The 18542-nt window shown below is 46.7% G+C and overlaps 2 gene segments (V, D, J or C); both read right to left on the bottom strand.

Annotated features, from left to right (window-relative positions):
• Positions 1–13716: 13716 nt before the first annotated feature.
• On the bottom strand, positions 13717–14399 carry LOC120638565. The segment is given in 2 exon segments: positions 13717–14210; positions 14335–14399. Coding segments are annotated over 2 exon segments (504 nt in total).
• A 1294-nt stretch (positions 14400–15693) lies between these two features.
• Positions 15694–16611, bottom strand: LOC120638540. The segment is given in 2 exon segments: positions 15694–16169; positions 16280–16611. Coding segments are annotated over 2 exon segments (519 nt in total).
• Between the last annotated feature and the right edge of the window lie 1931 nt (positions 16612–18542).

Raw genomic sequence — 18542 nt, 5'->3', positions numbered from 1 at the left:
GACACATTCCCTGCCCACAACAAGCTTAAGTCACATCAGATGGAATAATAATAATTACGGTATTCAAGTGCTTGTTATGTGCCGATTACCGAACTAAGAACTGGGGTAGCTATAAGATAAGCAGATCAGACAGAGCCCCTGTCCTTCCAAAGCCTCATAACAATAATAGTAAGTGAAATGCTCCATCATAGAATTTTTTGACTTTTCTCTGGTAGGGTCCTAAGCTGGGGAATTGAAAACTCCTTCCACTACAGGGAGGAAGCACCTCTGCAGTCCCCAAATGGCCAGATTCTCCTTTACACGATTCATACTGGCATTTGGCCACAGACTCACTTCTGCTTCCTAGCAAACATCACTTCTGAAACAGCAGAGGTAAATACCCATAAGATGGAAAATAGAAGCACTGAGTTTCCAATCAGGAAAAGACCAAAACCTGGTCAGGTCCAGGGGTCTGACCCAGGGGCTTAACCTTGGGCTGACCCTATGGGCAAAAGACTGGGTGGGTCAATCCAGAGCTGAGTTTTATTCCAGTCTTTGCTATTTACGGGGGTTTGACTGGTTTGTGCCTCAGATTCAGAATGTAGTTTTAGGGGGACCAGGGTTAATTCGATCACCTTCATCCAATTTGTTATCTTTGGTAAGAGATGCCCCTCAGCAATTTTAAATGAGAAGCTTGGTTACACATAGGTCCACATCCTTAGCAAGTCCTCAGGACATTCTCCTCAAAATGAATTACTTGGGCATTTCCTCTTCTGCAGCTAATTTCTACACTGACCATCGCCGAGAGCACAAATGCGTTACAATACACCACCTCTCCCGGTTGCTATGAATAAGATCGGGTTCGAGCATGGTACAGCCCCTTACACCATCCTACACCTCAGCGCTTACAACAGTGCTTTGCACATAGTAAGCGCTTAACAAATACCAGCATTATTATTACACCCGCTTGCTGATCTTGGTCTAACCCTGTCTGCCGTTAAACACACTTTAGAACCTCCCAACCGGATCATTTCATTCAACTACTCCGAGCCGTCTAAAACTTACCTGTGACTATCAGTTTAGTTCCTGTGCCAAAGTACTTCACTCCATACACGGTGCTAACTCCTTTTACAGAAACCACCCAGCACTTTAGCTAAAAGACCACCTCCAAAACAACAAAAACCAAACCCCTTTGATGGTTTTTCTCCAAGACGGTGGTTGGGCCAGGATTTGGGATGGAGTCGTGGGAGCCCGCCGAATCCCAGACTGGTCCAAGCTGCCAGGGTCTTTTTCAAGGGTCTTTTTCAATTGCATTTAGTTTGCTAATTTGCAATTTTGCTTTCTGTTTCAGGTCTGGTCTTGGCTATGAACAACTTTGGGTGAAGAGGGGAGTGGTCAATGCAGCCCCCTCAGTGCAGCCAGGAGTGGCTCATGTCTGTGGCAACAGGGCTATGTGCCACACTAGTGTGTCCTCCTCCCTCTCCCAGCTTTCCCTTGCTGTTGGGAACTTCCAGGGCCCTGCTGGGCTACAAACTGACTTGTGACCTTTTCTAGCGACTCCTCAGAACAGTGAAGGAGATGCAAAACCACCTGTTCCCAGCCCACCCTGAACCGCTACTAAAACTACTTAAAAGAGAAATGAAGAGCAGACCACCTGGCTCACTTCTCCCACAGACCTTCCTCTCCAGGCCCCCTCTTCCTGCCTCTTGTTGACACTGGTTTGACATTTGCCCCAAAAGCACAGATAGGAGAACTTCAGAGGGCAGGAATAAGGATCCCGATGAGGTTACGGTCTCCATCTGTGAACTGGGCAGGCTCCCTCCACTCCAATCTCGGCCAAGAGCCGGCAGATATGTTCAGGGGTCCCTCATGGATAGGGTCCCCAAACATTATTCAGGAGCTGAACAGTGCCTGGACCCACTGGATCCTGCTCTGTTTCCTTTACAAGTAAAGGAGACAGGGAAGGTGAGGGGAGATTTTAATGGAAATGGGAAATGGGCAAAGACTATTATCTCTTCTCGATCTCGGGCCCCAAATTAACACGAGGAGGGACTAGGTTCCTCTCAAAGGGACAACACATGGCTTTCCTGTCTTGGGGCCAGGACGGAATGGGAACGGGATCTTGTGGGGTGGACAGGTGTCACTGAAGTGTGGCTTCTTTGGGAGCCACGATGGGATCTCTATGCCCCTTGGGATAAATGATAAGCCTGGTTCTCCAGGGAGAGATAGAAGAGGGCCCTAGTCTAAGCACAGGAATCCCAGCCATTCTAACCTGACATGACGAATGTAAGCTGTTCCCTCTGGCCTAGAGTCTAACCCCTGTAGCCTGTATCTGGAGATGGGGTTGGACACCCTCATTGTCCTCCCCCGTCCCCATTGCTACCTGTTGGTCTATCACCTTAGTCCAGCCCCAGCAGGGAGAACCGTCACTTACTTGGGCACCGATGACTTCCTGTCCTACCCTGGGCTCCTTGACCCGCTGGCAGCGGGAACCTGGGCCCAAAGGGTGAATCCCGTGGGAAGGATGATGTTATTCTTAACCAGTTCATCCCCGATTTTTTTCTTTTAAAGCAATTTTGGGGGATGTTCCATCATAAACCATGAAGACAAGACAGAAAGGTACTTACCATAAACGACCAGCTTGGTTCCTCCTCCGAAATACTTTATCCATGTTGTAGTATCACGGTGATTTGTCTGCTTACAAAAAGTCAGATGACAATCCCTGGGCTCTTATTTTGACCAAAATAATTTGTGAACATTCCAGGAGTAAACACCTTTACCCCACAATCTCGGCTTCTTGGTCAGCTGTGGAAATCCAGAAAGATGGCATTTGGCAGCATTTATCCCCTGGAAGGTCAGTCTTTCTCTGATGACTGGAGGCTGTCACAAGCTTTCCAAATCCCACTGAGCTGCTACATGCAGAAGCCAGGCTGAGATTGGCTTTAGCTGGGCCAGAGGGAGAACAGGCCCTGAATAAACCTCTGAACAAGCCTGTCCATCGATTAACTTTACTCTATGCAGTTCCATATTAGCCCACCAAGATCTTCGTCTGCACCCTAAATGAATTTCGGTGTGTGGCAGAGGGAGAAGGCGGGGCGGGAGTTTTTCCACTGCTGATGAAACATGGAGGAAACGGATTGGCTGTGACATCGAAGGCAGCTGCCTTGGGCGCTGAAGCCCTGAGGCAGCAGAGGTTCAGGGTGGGAGAAACAGATCCCTTGTTCTTGGCTCAGATCTTGCCCTGTCTGCGTAAAGAGCTGGGAAGTTATGACTTGTAAGAGGTCAGAGCAGATTCCCATGATCCCAGGTGGCGGGGCTCATTTTTCCTCCCTATCTTGAGCTGGAATCCATGGTCAAGGCCACTACTAATGGGCAAATCTGCTCAGTGGAATAGTTACTCTAATGCCAGTTATTATTATTAAAAATTATAACGATATTTCTTAAGTGCTTATTATGTGTCAAGCACTGTATGAAGTGCTGGGATAAATATAAGATAATCAGGTCCCTAAAATCTCCGCTCCCCCTCCTGAGTCCCTCCCCATCCTAGCTTCCTCTTCAACTTTCCCATCCTTCGCAGCAGTATCTCCAGAGGAGATCTCCTGCCTTTCAAATGCCAACCCTTCCACATGCGTATCAGACCCCATTCCTTCGCACCTTATCAAAACTCCCGCCCCCTCCTTCTTCCCTCCCTATCAGCCAGCTTCAACCGTTCACTCTCCAATGGCTTCTTCCCCACTGCCTTCAAACATGCCCATGTCTCCCCCATCCTAAAAAACCCCTCCCTTGACCCCACAGCTGCCCGCAGTTATTGCTCCTCCCCCTTCTACCGTTCCTCTCCAAACTCCTGGAGTCATCTGCACCCGCTGTCAAATTCCTTTCCTCCAATTCTCTCCGGAACCCCCTCCAATCTGGCTTCCATCCCCTTCATTCCACTGAAACTGCCCTCTCAAAGGTCACCAATGATGATTTCCTTCTTGCCAAATCCAACAGCTTCTTCTCCATCCTAATCTCCTCGACCTCCTAGCTGCCTTTACACTGTGGATCACCCCCTTCTCCTGGAAACATGATCCAGTCCTAGCTTCACTGACTCTGTCCTCTCCTGGTTCTCCTCTTATCTCTCTGGCCATTCATTCTCAGTCTCCTTCAGGGGCTCCTCCTCTGCCTTCCACCCCCTAACCCTTGGGGTCCCTCAAGGTTCAGTTCTCGGTCCCCTTCTATTCTCCATCTACACTCATTCCCTTGGAGAACTCATTCACTCCCACATCTTCAACTACTTGCCCATAAGAACATATTCATACCTATCCTCAGAATAAACATAGGTGTACTCCATTATTTATTTCAACCACTTTAAGTTGTAAATATTTTTATATTTGTCTCCCCTGTTGGAATGTAAGCTCCTGGAAGGCAGGGAACATATCACTTCCTCATTCTCTGTATTCCGTGCTTCTAGAACAGAGAAGGAGCACGGCCCAGTGGCAAGAGCACGGACTTGGGAATTAGAGGTTGTGGGTTCTAATCCCGGCTCCGCCACTTGTCAGCTGTGTAATTTTGGGCAAGTCACTTCACTTCTCTGTCCCTCAGTTACCTCATCTGTAAAATGGGGGCTGATACTCAGAGCCCCAGGTGGGACAGGGACTGTATCTGACCCGATTTGCTCATATCCACCCCAATGCTTCATAGAGTGCCCAGCACACAGTAAGCACTTAACAAATGCCACACATTATTAATATAGTAATTAATATAATATTACTATAATTAATAATATTCATTCATTCAATAGTATTTATGGAGCGCTTACTATGTGCAGAGCACTGTACTAAGCGCTTGGGATGAACAAGTCGGCAACAGATAGAGACGGTCCCTGCCGTTTGACGGGCTTACGGTCTAATCGGGGGAGATGGACAGACAAGAACAAGAAGAACATAGTAATAGTAATAGTAATAATACTATTACTCCTGCTCCTCCTTTTGCTGTTAGTACTCCTATTCCTAAGACAACTGCTATCAATTGAATTTATTGAGCATTTACTGGTTGCAGAGTAATAATAATAATAATAGTAATAATACTATTACTCCTCCTCCTCCTTTTGCTGTTAGTACTCCTATTCCTAAGACAACTGCTATCAATTGAATTTATTGAGCATTTACTGGTTGCAGAGTAATAATAATAATAATAATAATGTTGGCATTTGTTAAGCACTTACTACGTGCAGAGCACTGTTCTAAGCGCTGGGGTAGATACAGGGGAATGAGGTTGTCCCGCGTGAGGCTCACAGTCTTCATCCCCATTTTACAGATGAGGGAACTGAGGCACAGAGAAGTGAAGTGACTTGCCCACAGTCACACAGCCGACAAGGGGCAGAGTCGGCATTCGAACCCATGACCTCTGACTCCCAAGTCCGGGCTCTTTCCACTGAGCCACGCTACTGTACTAACCACTCGGGAGAGTCCAATATAACAATTTCACAGACTCATCCCCTGTCCACAATGAGCTTGCCTTCTAGAGGCTGCGGCCAGTGGCACTTCCGATATTACTACTGAATATTGCGGTTTTCTGAAGACAGTAAAGTGTTACAGTTAAAGGAAAGAGGAGAAAGTGTTTAATTTCTCCTTCTTGGTTTGAAAGGGCTTGGTTTGAGCTGACGGAGCGTTTTGAGTCAGGCTCCCTACCACTCTTTGTCACTGTGTAGTCCCAGAGAGCACAGTAATAGGTTGCAGAATCCTTGACCTCTAGCTTGTAGATTGCTAAGGTAACTCTCTTTCCGCTAACAGAAGAGGAAAATTTTTCATTTGGGAATTCTGACTCGTGAGAAAACTTGGATTGATAATAATACAACATCCGCTGCGGAGCTTCTCCCTCTTTCTGTTGATACCAGTGGAGGTTAAAGGAACTACTACTCATGGAAAATCCTTCAATGGTACAAGGTATTCGTGCTGTAAAGCCCAGCTTCTGAGACATTGATGGGTTTTGAATGAGTTGATTTTCGGCAAATCCACCTGGAGCAGAGAGAAGAAGTAAAACAATGCAGTCACTCTATCTGCAAAGAACCAGTGTGGAGAAGCGGTTTTCCACTTACCCTGCCTTTGGGTTCAGGAGAAGGATAAAAAAAAAACCAACACTCACAAACCCAGAGAGAAGCCAGCACGAATCCCCAGAGGGCTTCCATCCTCCTCACCGTTCGGTAGAGCGTGCTGTGGAAGCCCAGAGAACAGGGGCTTCTGACCCATTTGGGTAGGAGCAGGGCACAGAAAAGACTGGGAGGAAGTGATTCATTTAATAGCTGCCAATGGGAGTTCTCTGACGCTGACCCCTTACAAGGTGGCAACGAATAAACCTCTGCGTGCTATTGGACAAGCGACCCCTGAGTGTTCTCCTGGACCTGTGCCTCAGTGGCTCTTGGGGCTGGGAGTTGGAACATTAGAACCCAGGTGATTTCACTGATCATCAGGCAGACCGAGGATCCATCCTAGTGTCTGTCTTCGACAGTGACATTAAAGAAGCATAGGATGACCACCCTCTTTTTAATCCAGTCAATCAATCAGTGGTTTTTATTGCGCGATTACAGTGTGCAGAGCATCTTACTAAGCAGTTGGGTGAGTTCGATACCATAGATTAATTAGATGTCATCCCTGCCCACTTAATATAGTGCCTGGTACATAGTAAGAGCTTAACAAATACCTTTAAAAAAAGCTTTACAGAAGAGACGGGGAGAGAGCTTAGGGGAGGACCTTCCTAAATCCCCCAACTTTTCCTTTGCCTTCCTTCTCCATCCCTCTAATAACCCACTGTGGATGCTTCCTCCATGAATTTACCCAAATCCTGGTGGAAACCATGGTTATTTTCTGCAGCATGGTTTCTTGGGGAAATGAAGCTAGAAGAGTCATTCCTGAAGTCCTACTGTGGATGGTAAAGCTGTATTAATGTCTGCGTCTCCCTCTAGATTGAAAACTCATTGTGGGCAGGTCACGTGTCTGCCAACTTTGTTGTACTGTACTCTCCCAACTTCACTTCTCTGTGCCTCAGTTACCTCCTCTGTAAAACGAGGATTAAGACTGTGAGCCCCAAGTGAGATACGAACTGTGTCCAACCTGATTAGCTTGTTTCTACCCTAGCTCTTACAACGGTGCCAGGCACATAGTAAATGCTTAAAGACTACCATAAAAATTTTTTGCTACTATTGATAACTGCATTAGTCGAGTCCTTACTGCGTGCCAAGCACTGTACTAAACTCTGGTTTAGATACAAGATAATCGGGTCCCATACGGGGCTCACATTCTAGGTAGGAAGGAGCACAGCTTTGAATCCCTATTTTGCGATGAGGGAGTTGAGGCACGGAGAAGTTAAGTGGCTTGTTCAAGTTCACACAGCAGCCAAGCGACGGAGCCAAGATTAGAAGCCGGGTCCTCTGACTCTCAGGCCCATGCTCCTTCTACTAGGCTACACTGCATCATCTCTTCCAAGAGACCTTCCCTCACTTAGCCCTCATTTCCTTTTCTCCCACTCTCTTCTGCATCGCTCTTGCAATTGGATTTCCTCCCTTTATTCACTCCCTCCCTCAGCCCCAGAGCATTTATGTACATATCCATAATTTATTTATGGATATTACTGTCTGTCTCCCCTTCTAGACTATAAGAATACTGAGGGCAGATAACTTATCTGTCAACTCTGTTTTATCGGGTACTTAGTAGAGTGCTCTGCATCCAGTAAGTGCTCAATAAATATAATTGATTGAATGATTCCTCCTGAATTAAGTCCCAAAGACTGACAGTTAAACACACACACACACAAACACGCACACACTTTTGCCCTTCACTTCTCTGACCCACAGTTCTCTCCACCATTCCATAACATCACATCCCCAACAGCTGGGTTTTTCCTCCTCAGAACCGGAAGAGACCCAGATTTCTTTTTCTTTCTCATCTTTTCACGCTTTTTCCTGATTCCTTGCTACCGAATCCAAATCTTAGTCTCCGGTTGGCTGCTGTGTGCATCGAGGAGCCCAGGCACAACAAGGGTGTTGGATTTTGCCCACACTCCATGGGCCTCCGTCTGACCTTGCTCTGCACGCAGGAGGTGCTCAGTAAATCCCGATGATGATGATGAGGATGATAACGGCTTCCTCTCGCAGGCGGGGTGGGGCTGCCCCCGCCCCCCCTCTCGCTCCCCAGGGGCCTGAGGTCTGTGCAGAAAGCTGCATTTTTCTGCACTTTTCCAGAAGAGAGCATTTCTTTTCTCTGGCCGGTCTCTAGCCCTGCCCACAAGTGAGGTTATCTGGTACATCACCGGTCCTCCCTGCACCCCCAAGTCACTTGGAGAATGAGTCCGTCCTGAATAGAGCGATGCAGGGCTGCTGAGCCTCCACATAGGACTGGAGGTTCCTCAGTGAGGATTTGGGTGTGTTGATATACCCCCAGAGCCACAATCATTCAAACTGTGTCACAAACCAAAAGAACGACAAAACCCCAAAGACCCCCAAGTTAAATGCTACTCTTAGTTGCTCCACACCACTACACACATACATACACCAAAAAAAAAGCCCTTGAACCACGAATGAGTGCTTCTCAATCGATCATATTGATTGATTGAAGATTTATTGTGTGGAGAGCACCGTACTTATGCTTAGGAGAGTACAACAGAGAAGCATAGATAGAGCATGGACCTGGGAGTCAGAAGGACCTGGGTTATAATCGAGGCTCCACCACTTGTCTGCTGGTGACCTTGGGCAAGTCACTTCACTTCTCCATGCCTCAGTTACCTCATCTGTAAAATGAGGATTAAGACTGTGAGCCGCATGTGGGACATGACTATGTCCAGCTTGATTAGCTTTTATCTACCCCAGTGCTTAGTACAGTACTTGGCACATAGTAAATGGTTAACAGATACCATAAAACCCCCAAATTTCAAAAAAACCCACCAGAGTTGGCATTCACATTCTCTCACCACAACAGATTTACAGTCTCAAGAGACCAGTAGATTATGTCTTTGGGTTTGTTTGTTCATTATTTTTTTCTTTGTTTATTCATTACATTTCACCAAGATAAGGCAAGCAGCATGGTGTAGAGGATAAAGCATGGCCCTGGAACTCAGAAGGTCATGGGTTCTAATCCTGGATCCTCCACTTGTTTACAATGTGGGCTTGGGGAGGTCAGTTCGCGTCTCTGGGCCTCAGTACCCTCATCTGTAAAATGGGGATTAAAAGTGTGAGCCCTATGCGGGACGGGGACTGTGTCCAACCCAATTTGCTTGTATCCACCCCAGCACTTAATACAGTGCCTGGCACATAGTAAGTGCTCAACAAATGCCATTATTATCATTATTATTGTTCTTCCTACTTATATCTATTTTTTGCCTCCTGCTCCCATTCTTTGTAACCAATTGCTTTCTACCTAACTCTCCCATTAGATTCCAAGGTACTTCAAGGTCTTTTATGTCTCTTGAATGCTTTCAAGTGGTTGGTACAGTGCTCTGCACAGGGTAGCCACTCAATAAATACTCATGAAGATGGAGTAGGTGAATGTGAAGGGGGCATCCACAGTTAGTCAACGTTATTCAATCTTCCTCCAGCTAATCCTGGATACCTGGGCCAGCCCACTTGAGGTCATCGCTGAAGCATCTCAATTTCCGCTATCTGCTGTTTCCCCTCCCTCTACCCGCCACTCATCCTCCAACTCTCCATAAATAAATATGACGGAATGATTGAAAGTGAGCTACAGGATAAGCAGAGAATTATTTATTGAATTCCAGCCGGTTTTAATCTAAGCCTCTGTAGATGATCTCTTTCAGAAATAAACCTGAAGTATTTATCAAAGCCATTCACCGGCACCACCGCCAGCACCATCATCATCGTCATCATCATCATCACCAATATCATCTGTGCTCGGTAAGTTTTTGCCGTGAGCAGAGCACTTTACTGGATGCCTAATGGGTGCAGAACACTCCATCAGACACTTGGGAGCATACATCAGGAGTAATGTCTTGGAAGCTCTTTGAGGGTAGGGAATGTGTATTTTGCTTTTTGTGTAATCTCAAAGCTCCCGGTACAGTGCTCTACACTCAGGAGATACTCAAAAAATACCACTGATGGATTGAAAAAGCCCAGTCCCAGCCCTTGCAATCTAGTGAGGGACACAGACAGACACAGCAGTCATGGAAAAAGTCAAAGCATTAGAGTATGGGTGCACATGAAAACCGAAGGAGACAAATCAATTAATGATCAACCAGAGAATCGATACTGAAGCCTTCAATGTCCTATCAGATTCCTTTTCTCCAGAATCATAACCCCATTCATCTCAGATCAATGAAGAGACAATACCTTCCCTCTCCCCTTGCGGTAATAATAATAAAAATTGTGGTATTTGTTAAGTGCTTGCTTTGTCTCAAGCACTGTACAAAGCCTGGGGTATAAACTAGATAATCGCATCTTACATGGAGCTTATAGTCTGAGTAGGAGGGGGAATAGGTATTGAATCTCCATACTGCAGATGAGGGAACCAAGGTACAGAGAAGTGAAGTGACTTGTCCCTGGTCACACAGCAGAAAACTGGTGGAGTTGGGATTAGAACCCAGGTCCTCTGACTCCCAAGCCCAGGCTCTTTCCACTAGGCCATGCTGATTCTTTTTATAATAACAATAATAATGTTGGTATTTGTTAAGTGCTTACTATATGCAGAGCACTGTTCTAAGCGCTGGGGTAGATACAGGGGAATCAGGTTGTCCCACGTGGGGCTCACAGTAAATCCCCATTTGACAGATGAGGTAACTGAGGCCCAGAGAAGTTAAGTGACTTGCCCACAATACTTCATGCCTAAAGCTGCCCCAATCATTTCCTCATGGGTTCTGCGGGCTCTCCCAGGATTCCTTCTTCAGGAAGGTCTCCCACAGGATTCTGTCAGACCAATCCTTCACCTGGGGACGCTGAATGCTTAGGCCTCTCCAACATGCCTCTCTCCTGTCTTGTGGGCAGGGAACGTGCCTACCATCTCTGTTGAATTGCATTCTCCCCAGTGCACTTCTCTGCACACTGTAAGCGCTCAATAAATACCATTGACCGATCGATTGCTCTCACTGTCAAAACGGGTGGTGCACCGTTCCGAGACTTCACCCGAGTGTCTGGACCCAAGGCTCCACAGAGCCTGCTTCGCCTTTTTCCAGAGTACACGCCGTCTGGTCATCAATCAGTGACATTTACTAAGCGCTTACTAAGCGCAGAGTACTGTACAGAGCAACCGACGTTTCCTAAGGCCCCGAGCCACGCCATCTTAGGTGAGGCCAAAGGCCCACCAAGCCCAGCATTTCTTTTCTAACAGCAACAATACGATGTCTGCAGGAACTGTACCACAGCTGTTTTCCTCTGGAAAGGAATGAGGGGAAGTGGCAAAGGCTGGGAAACAGCAGCAAAGAGGTTGCTGTGGTTTAATTGGCTGAAACCGCAGCAGGGTGTTTTTCCTTCACACGGTCTTCACGGGATTTGGACCCCTTGAGATAGCCAGCAGGCATAAAAGTACATGCCCACATCAGTCTTGGAAGAGTTGTTAACGATCAAGGAGAAGATGCGACTCTCAACTTCGAATCGCAGATCTGTGCAGGCTGGTCTGGGGACGGAGACGAGATAGAGAGGACCCTTTCCAGACCCTGATGCCGTCTCTGGAGATACCAGGAAACTTTACCACTGCCGAATGAAATGCCAGATGGCTTCCGGGCTACCCGGGTGGTTCTGTCCACTTCCTCGGAGATAGGCAGTGCTAGTGTGATCACGGCGTCGCCACCGGCAAGGCGAAGCCGGACGCTGTTATCCATGTGAAGTGGAAACAACTCGGAGGGTTTTTTTCCATCACTGCGGACTCCATAACGACGGGAGAAGAGCATACGTACAGGCCAAACCAGAGCTTCAGTGACTATTACCAGGGTGAGCGTCAAATCGGACATGGCCGTCTTGGACCTGAAGACCTGAGACATCGGTAATGAGAAGGGAGATGGGGCAGGGCGGGGATGTAGGTGGAGGAGGAGATGGCAAGTGGAGGTCAAATCCAGTGACGCCTTTTCCAGCAGCATTATACGGGCATCTCCAACTGGACTATATGGTCAAGCACTATAGAAACAGAAAGAGGCGTGTGTTTGGAATAGCATCCTTTATTCCCTTTGAATGTTCTGCAATGTTTGGGTGATCATAGTCCTGACACTGTTGCCTTATCTTCAAGGGGCAAATCTAACATTAATAATGTTGGTATTTGTTAAGCGCTTACTATGTGCAGAGCACTGTTCTAAGCGCTGGGGTAGATACAGGGTAATCAGGTCGTCCCACGTGAGGCTCACAGTTAATCCCCATTTTACAGATGAGGTAACTGAGGCCCAGAGAAGTTAAGTGACTTGCCCACAGTCACACGGCTGACAAGGGGCAGAGCCGGGAGTCGAACCCATGACCTCTGACTCCGAAGCCCAGGCTCTTTCCATTGAGCCACGCTGCTTCTCTGCGGAAAGTTTCTGTAGAACCTTCACGAGTCTTAATGACCCTCACAATTTCTGATTCATTAGTCAGTGTCAAAGGGGAATTTGCTACTTGTGGCTTTTTTCCCCATTCAGCAAGAAAAGATAAAATGTTTAGGATGGAAGCCCTTGAGCCTCACCCCTGCAGGATTCTACTGATCAACAGCATCCCCCCCCCACCCCAGATTGCTGGAATCCTGTCTCTCTCTTTTTTAATGATATTTATTAAGTGTTTACTATATGCCAGGCACTGTACTAATCACTGAGGTAGTGATTAGTAATCAAGTTGGACACAGTCCATGTCCCACATGAGGTTCAGTCTCAATTCCCATTTTACAGATGACTTAACTGAGGCACGGAGAAGTGAACTCATTTGCCCAAAGTCACACAGCAGACAAGTGGCAGAGTCGGGATTAAGACCCAGGTCCTTCTGACTCCCAGGCCTGTACTAGATCTACTAAGCTTCGCTGCTTCATCAGTCTCGTCTTCGATGGGGTCAAAGGAACCCAGAGCCCTAAATACAGGAAACCATAAGCAGTACTGGGTCAAACCAAATGATGGAGCCGGGATTAGAATCCAGGTCCTCCTGACTCGAAGGGCCATTTTCTATCCACTAGGCCACACTGCTTTTCAATTACAATTGCTCTTTAATTATAATAATGATAATTACAATCATGTGATGGCCTTGCCTGTTAAAAAAGATATCATGCATCAGCACAGATGCATTCTGGGAGGGTGGGGGAGCAGGCTCATTCATTCACTCAGTTGTATTTATTTAGCGCTTACGATGTGCAGAACCCTGTACTAAGCGCTTGGAATGTACAATTTGGCAAGAGGGATCATTTTCTCTCACTTGCTGTGTAGTCAGTCAGTCAATCATATTTATTGAGCGCTTACTGTGTGTAGAGCACTGTACTAAGTGCTTGGGAGAGTATAGGGAAGCGGCATGTCATAGCAGAAGAGCACAGGCCCGGGAGTCAGAAGGACCTGGGTTCTAATTCCGGCTCCTCCGCTTGTCTCCTGCGTGACCCGGGGCAAATTGCCTCACTTCTTTGTGCCTCAGTTCCCTCATCTGTCAAATCGAGATTAAGACTGTGAGCTCCATATGGGACAGGGACCGTGTCCAACCTGATTAACTTGTATCTACCCCAATGCTAAGAATAGTGCTTGGCACGTAGAAAGTGCTTGACAAGTACAATAATAACAATGATAATAATGATAAAAAATATAATATAACAATATAAGAAAGAGGGTCTCCCCTGTCGCCTCTCTATGGCAGCCACATAGTCAGGGGTTCGAGGTCCCAACCTGTCGTGAGCTGAGGTGGCAAGAAGGAGGGAGGGGCTGAGACGGTGGCTGCGGATGCCAGATGCCAGGGGGCAGAGACACAAGAAGGGTTTTTTGTACAGCAGATCTGGGCTCTCTGACACTGTGTTTCCAGCTGGCACAGTAATAGGTCCCTACATCCTTTTCGTCCAGTTTAAGAATTCTTAGGGTACAAGTGGAATCGCTGTTCCTTTTGGTGGCTTCAAACTTCTGTTTATACTGCTGTTGGTCAAAATTAACTTGGCCATTTGTTGAGAGGTAGAGGATCCGCTCGGGGGCCTGGTTGGCTCTCTGGCGGTACCAGTGAATGTAAGCACTGGCAAAATCAGTCCCCTGCACTTTGCAGTCGAGGAAGGCCGTGCTGCCCTTTTTCTTGATGACGGGGGCTTTGGGTTGCTGCAGTTCTAGCTGACCATTCGTGCCTGCAAACAAAGGAAAAGAAAAGAAGACGCTTGCTATGCGGAGAGGAAGGGATTTAAGCGAAAGGTGTGTTTTCTGCCTCTTGGCCTGAACGGAGGAGGGAGAATTGGCGTGAGCTGAACTTACGAGCCCCAAGGGAAACCACGATGATGAGCAGGGGCAGGATCATCCCGGCAGGATCTGTGGGCTCTGGGTCGTCTGATGGGAGGTTGGACCCCGGGGGGAGGTTGAAGCCTTAACTGGGGAGGGGGAAGTGACTCGCTGAGGGAAGAGCCAATCGGTGTCGGGCATGTGACTGCTGCTTTGCCTCTGCTCTGCTGAAGAGTGATTTTTAGCAACGCGTGATTCACACTGGCTTCCCAGCTCTCACTAGACTGTAAGATCATCGTGACAGAGAACGTGTCTACCAACTCTGTACTCTCCCAATTGCTTAGTACAGTACTCTACACCCAGAAGATGCTTAGTAAATTCGACCGGTTGATTGATCTACTAATATCTCTAGATTATTGTGGATTTTAGGGTGAGGAGGTTGTTTTCGATATTGCAGTTCAATTTCTTTTTACTAAGCACTTGGGAGAGTTCAGTATTATATATACTAATATAATAGACACATTCCCTGCTCACAGTGAGCTGACAGTCTAGAGGGGGAGACAATGTAAATAAAACAAAATTACAGAGATAGACATAATGCTATGGGGCTGGGAGTGGGGATGAATAAAGTGAGCAGATCAAGGCGACACAGAATGGAGAGGGAGAAGAGGAAAAGAGGGCTTAGTCAGGGAAGGTCTCTTGGAGGAGTTGTGCCTTCAGTAGGGCTTTGAACGAGGGGAGAGTAATCATCTGTGGGATATGAAGAGGGAGGATGCCTTAATTTGAAAGGAGTATAAAGAGTAATATAGAGAACGGGGCAGGGTAGAAAATGTTGGCCAAATCTCTGTATATGGCAGGACACTGGTGTTTCCAATGGAGACCCCTGTCCTTGAGGACTCACAGTTCAGGTGTCGTAAGTGAATATCTTGGGCTTGTGGAGGGGGGGAAATAGGACGAGGGACAGACTAGGACTTGGTGACATCAATTCTTCTTAGTTCAAAGCAGGAAATAATTTATGAAGGGGTTAAGTTGATTTGCAGGTCCTTTGGTTGAGGCTTTTGTGTGAAAACCTGATACCGGAAAAAAGCTGGTTCCTCTGAATTGGATTTAGTGATAGTAATAATAACAACAAGAAGAAGAAGAATGGTATTTGTTAAGCAGTTACTATGTGCCAAGCACTGTACTAAGTGCTTGGGTAGATACAGGATATTCAGATTGGCTACAGTCTCTGGCTCACAGTCTAAGTAGAGGGAGTCGGATTTAATCCCCATTTTCCAGATGAGGAGACTGAGGCACAGAGACGTAAAGTGACTTGCACAAGGTCACACTACAGACAAGGGGCAAAGCCGGGATTAGAACCCAGGTCCTCTGACTCCCAGACCCGTTCTCTTTCCACTAGGCCACACTGCTGCCCTTTGCTTGTTTTTTTAAGATCCTTTGGCCAGGAAGAGATCGAGGTAGAAAGTCGTTGCGGATTCCAGGCGAGGACGGATGTGGGCAGAGGGGCGAGGGGAGGGATTTTGTGGGGGCTGTCTGAGAGTGAGTGTTGCTGTGGGTATCCCAGCAGGCACAGTAGTAGGTGGCCGTATCCTCGCTCACTATGTTGGTAATTGTTAGGATGGAGGTGGAGGATGCAGTTCTCTTATCTGCCCCAAACCTTTTCTTATCGGTGTTCGGGTCATATTGAGTTGCTCCTGTTGATGATACGTAGAGCAGCCGCTTCAAAGCCTCCCCCGGTTTCTGCTGGTACCAGTGTATGATAGCACTAGAAAAATCAACTTCGGACACCTCACAATTAATGCGGACTGTTTTTGTGAGTGGCTTGGTGACGTACTGTTCTTTTTGCTCCATTTTCACCGCTCTGGATCCAACTGGGAAAGAAGGAAAAGAGAGAAAATCTCTAGAAAGCATGAACTGGAACAAAATGGAGAGAATCCTCCGTTCTCTTCCCTGGCTGGGGGACAGGGTGGAAAGACCTTACCGGTGTACAGGGCGAGCACGGCAAGCGCAGGCAGCAGTGACATCCTCTCAGGTGGGACACGGCCTGTGGCGTGGATGCCTGGGGTGGAGGTCACGGGGCAGTGTCAGAGGGGACCTCCACCAGCTGGGGGTCTCAGAGGGAATGACCTGGGGAGACCCCCGATCCCAGCTGCAGTTCGGCCCTTCCAACGCGGTGCTGATTCTCTTCAAACTTCAGTTCACGGACTCTGTCGCTCTCACTCTCCCTGGGCTCATGACTTTCGTCCCCGCTCCTCTCGCCCACAGAGGAGGAGCTTATAGATATCGTGACAGCTACTGGCTCTAAACCTATGAGAGTGTAAGCTCCCTGTGGGCAGAGATCAGGTCTTGAGCTTTCGTCATACATTCCAAGAGCTCAGTACAATATATTACTCCCAGAGGGCAGGTCACGGGCTTGGTTTTCCTGAGGCACTGACATTTAACTATGGGTAGCTTCTACCCCGGCTGATTGTGGCGTCTGTGTTACCCTGGCGTGTGAGCCAGAGAGAAAATTTCTGAAGAGAAACACAGAGTATTCCTCCCTTTTCCAAACTGCCTGGAATCTCCTTGTATTTGACTTGGGCATTGTTTCTTAAACCTGAGTTCTCTAAAGGACAGTTGCTTGCCTTTATATACTTAGTCCGGTGGCATCAATTCCATGGTGTTTATTTTTAGAACTCTTTCTCCATCCAACTTCCTTTGTGTTCAGTTCAGCAGAAACTATATAATGGTGTTAGCTGGTACTCTTTCAAGCGCTTAGTACAGTGCTCTGTATGGAATAAGCGCTCAATAAATTGATTGACTGATGGTACTAACACGCTGGGGACAATGGTGGTTTAGGAATCTCTGTAGACTGTAAACTTGCTGTGGACAGGGAATGTGCCACCCAGTTATATTATCTTATACTCTTCCAAGTGCTTAGTACAGAGACTTAATAAATGCTCAAAGAATAAAACAGTTTGATGGATTGATTAGACTCCCAAACCCTCTCCCTTAGGTAGAGTGCCTGAAATCTTCCGGGCACTGGACAAGGTTCCTTCTCACTTCAATTCAATAAAGCTGATCTGTTTTGCATTTGAAAACAAAGGAATTTTGCCCCTCTGACATGGATAGGATCACATTCCTAATTCCATCCATGCAGAAAAGTTCACTAGGTGGAATCCTATCCAGGACAGTCAGGGCTTCTTCTGAAGGATGTGAAAAGTTCAGAGTAATAATCATTTTTCTTCCAGACGAATGAATGATTTACTGAAATTTACCCCAGCCTCGGACCTTTGACAAGACCCTCAAACATCTTGTGAGTGGTTTAGGCCTTTACCTAGCTCGGTAACCAAACACGATCTCTGCTCTGGGGAAATCACAGTCTAAAATAGACACTAGCAAATGATTCAGATTTACATTGCAAACAGGTCAACCTGTGCAAGACATATCAATAAATCAATCATAATTATTGAGTGTTTACTGTGTGTTAAGTGCTAAGTATTAAGTACTGAGTGCTTGGGAGAGTATAATATAGCAGTATAATAGTTGGTAGACACGTTTGCTGCCCACAGTGAGCTTACGGTCTAGACATAGAGACACGACGAGGATTGATCAAGGAAGCTCTCTGAGTAGATAAATGAAGGATGTATCAAAGTCACGGGGGAGCAAAGGGAGACATGCATATTCAACAGAGGAAAAACTGCCAAACATTTACAAATAATCCATGATATTCTTCTAATATATAACAAGCAGCACCATTAAACTGCATTAGATTTACTCTGGAAAGCATCATTGTCTAATTTTCTTGTACTTCTAAGATCACGTGGCTTTAAAGCCAATACTTTAGTTTTAAAAGTACAATAGTAAGCCTATGGATAGTTGACAATTGTTTCAGTGTTTGTTTACATCCACACTTCCCAGCTGAGCATTTGGTGGGAAAGATATGGGCATTTGATTTTCTGAACCAGGTGAATAGAAATCAAGATTCAGTTTCCTGCCTTTGCCACCTGAAAGAGATGGATTTTTTTCCCCCAGCCTTTCAAAGCAGTCCACCGAAAAAGTGAATGTTGCAAGGCAGGTAGATTTGGCCAGAGGGTAAACCCATTCCTTTGCCTCTTTTTCATTTCCCAGATCAACCCACTTATATCTTGCTCCCTTCCAACACAGTTTCTAAAGAACAAGTCTAGGAATAAAATAATAACAGTTTTCCAAGTCCTTGTAAAAAGTGGATCACTTCTACAGGACTCTCTTCAAGGAAACAATCC

This window comes from Ornithorhynchus anatinus, chromosome 8, assembly GCF_004115215.2.
Source record: "Ornithorhynchus anatinus isolate Pmale09 chromosome 8, mOrnAna1.pri.v4, whole genome shotgun sequence".
Classification (NCBI taxonomy): Eukaryota; Metazoa; Chordata; class Mammalia; order Monotremata; family Ornithorhynchidae; genus Ornithorhynchus; species Ornithorhynchus anatinus.
This window is presented reverse-complemented; position numbering and strand designations above follow the sequence as displayed.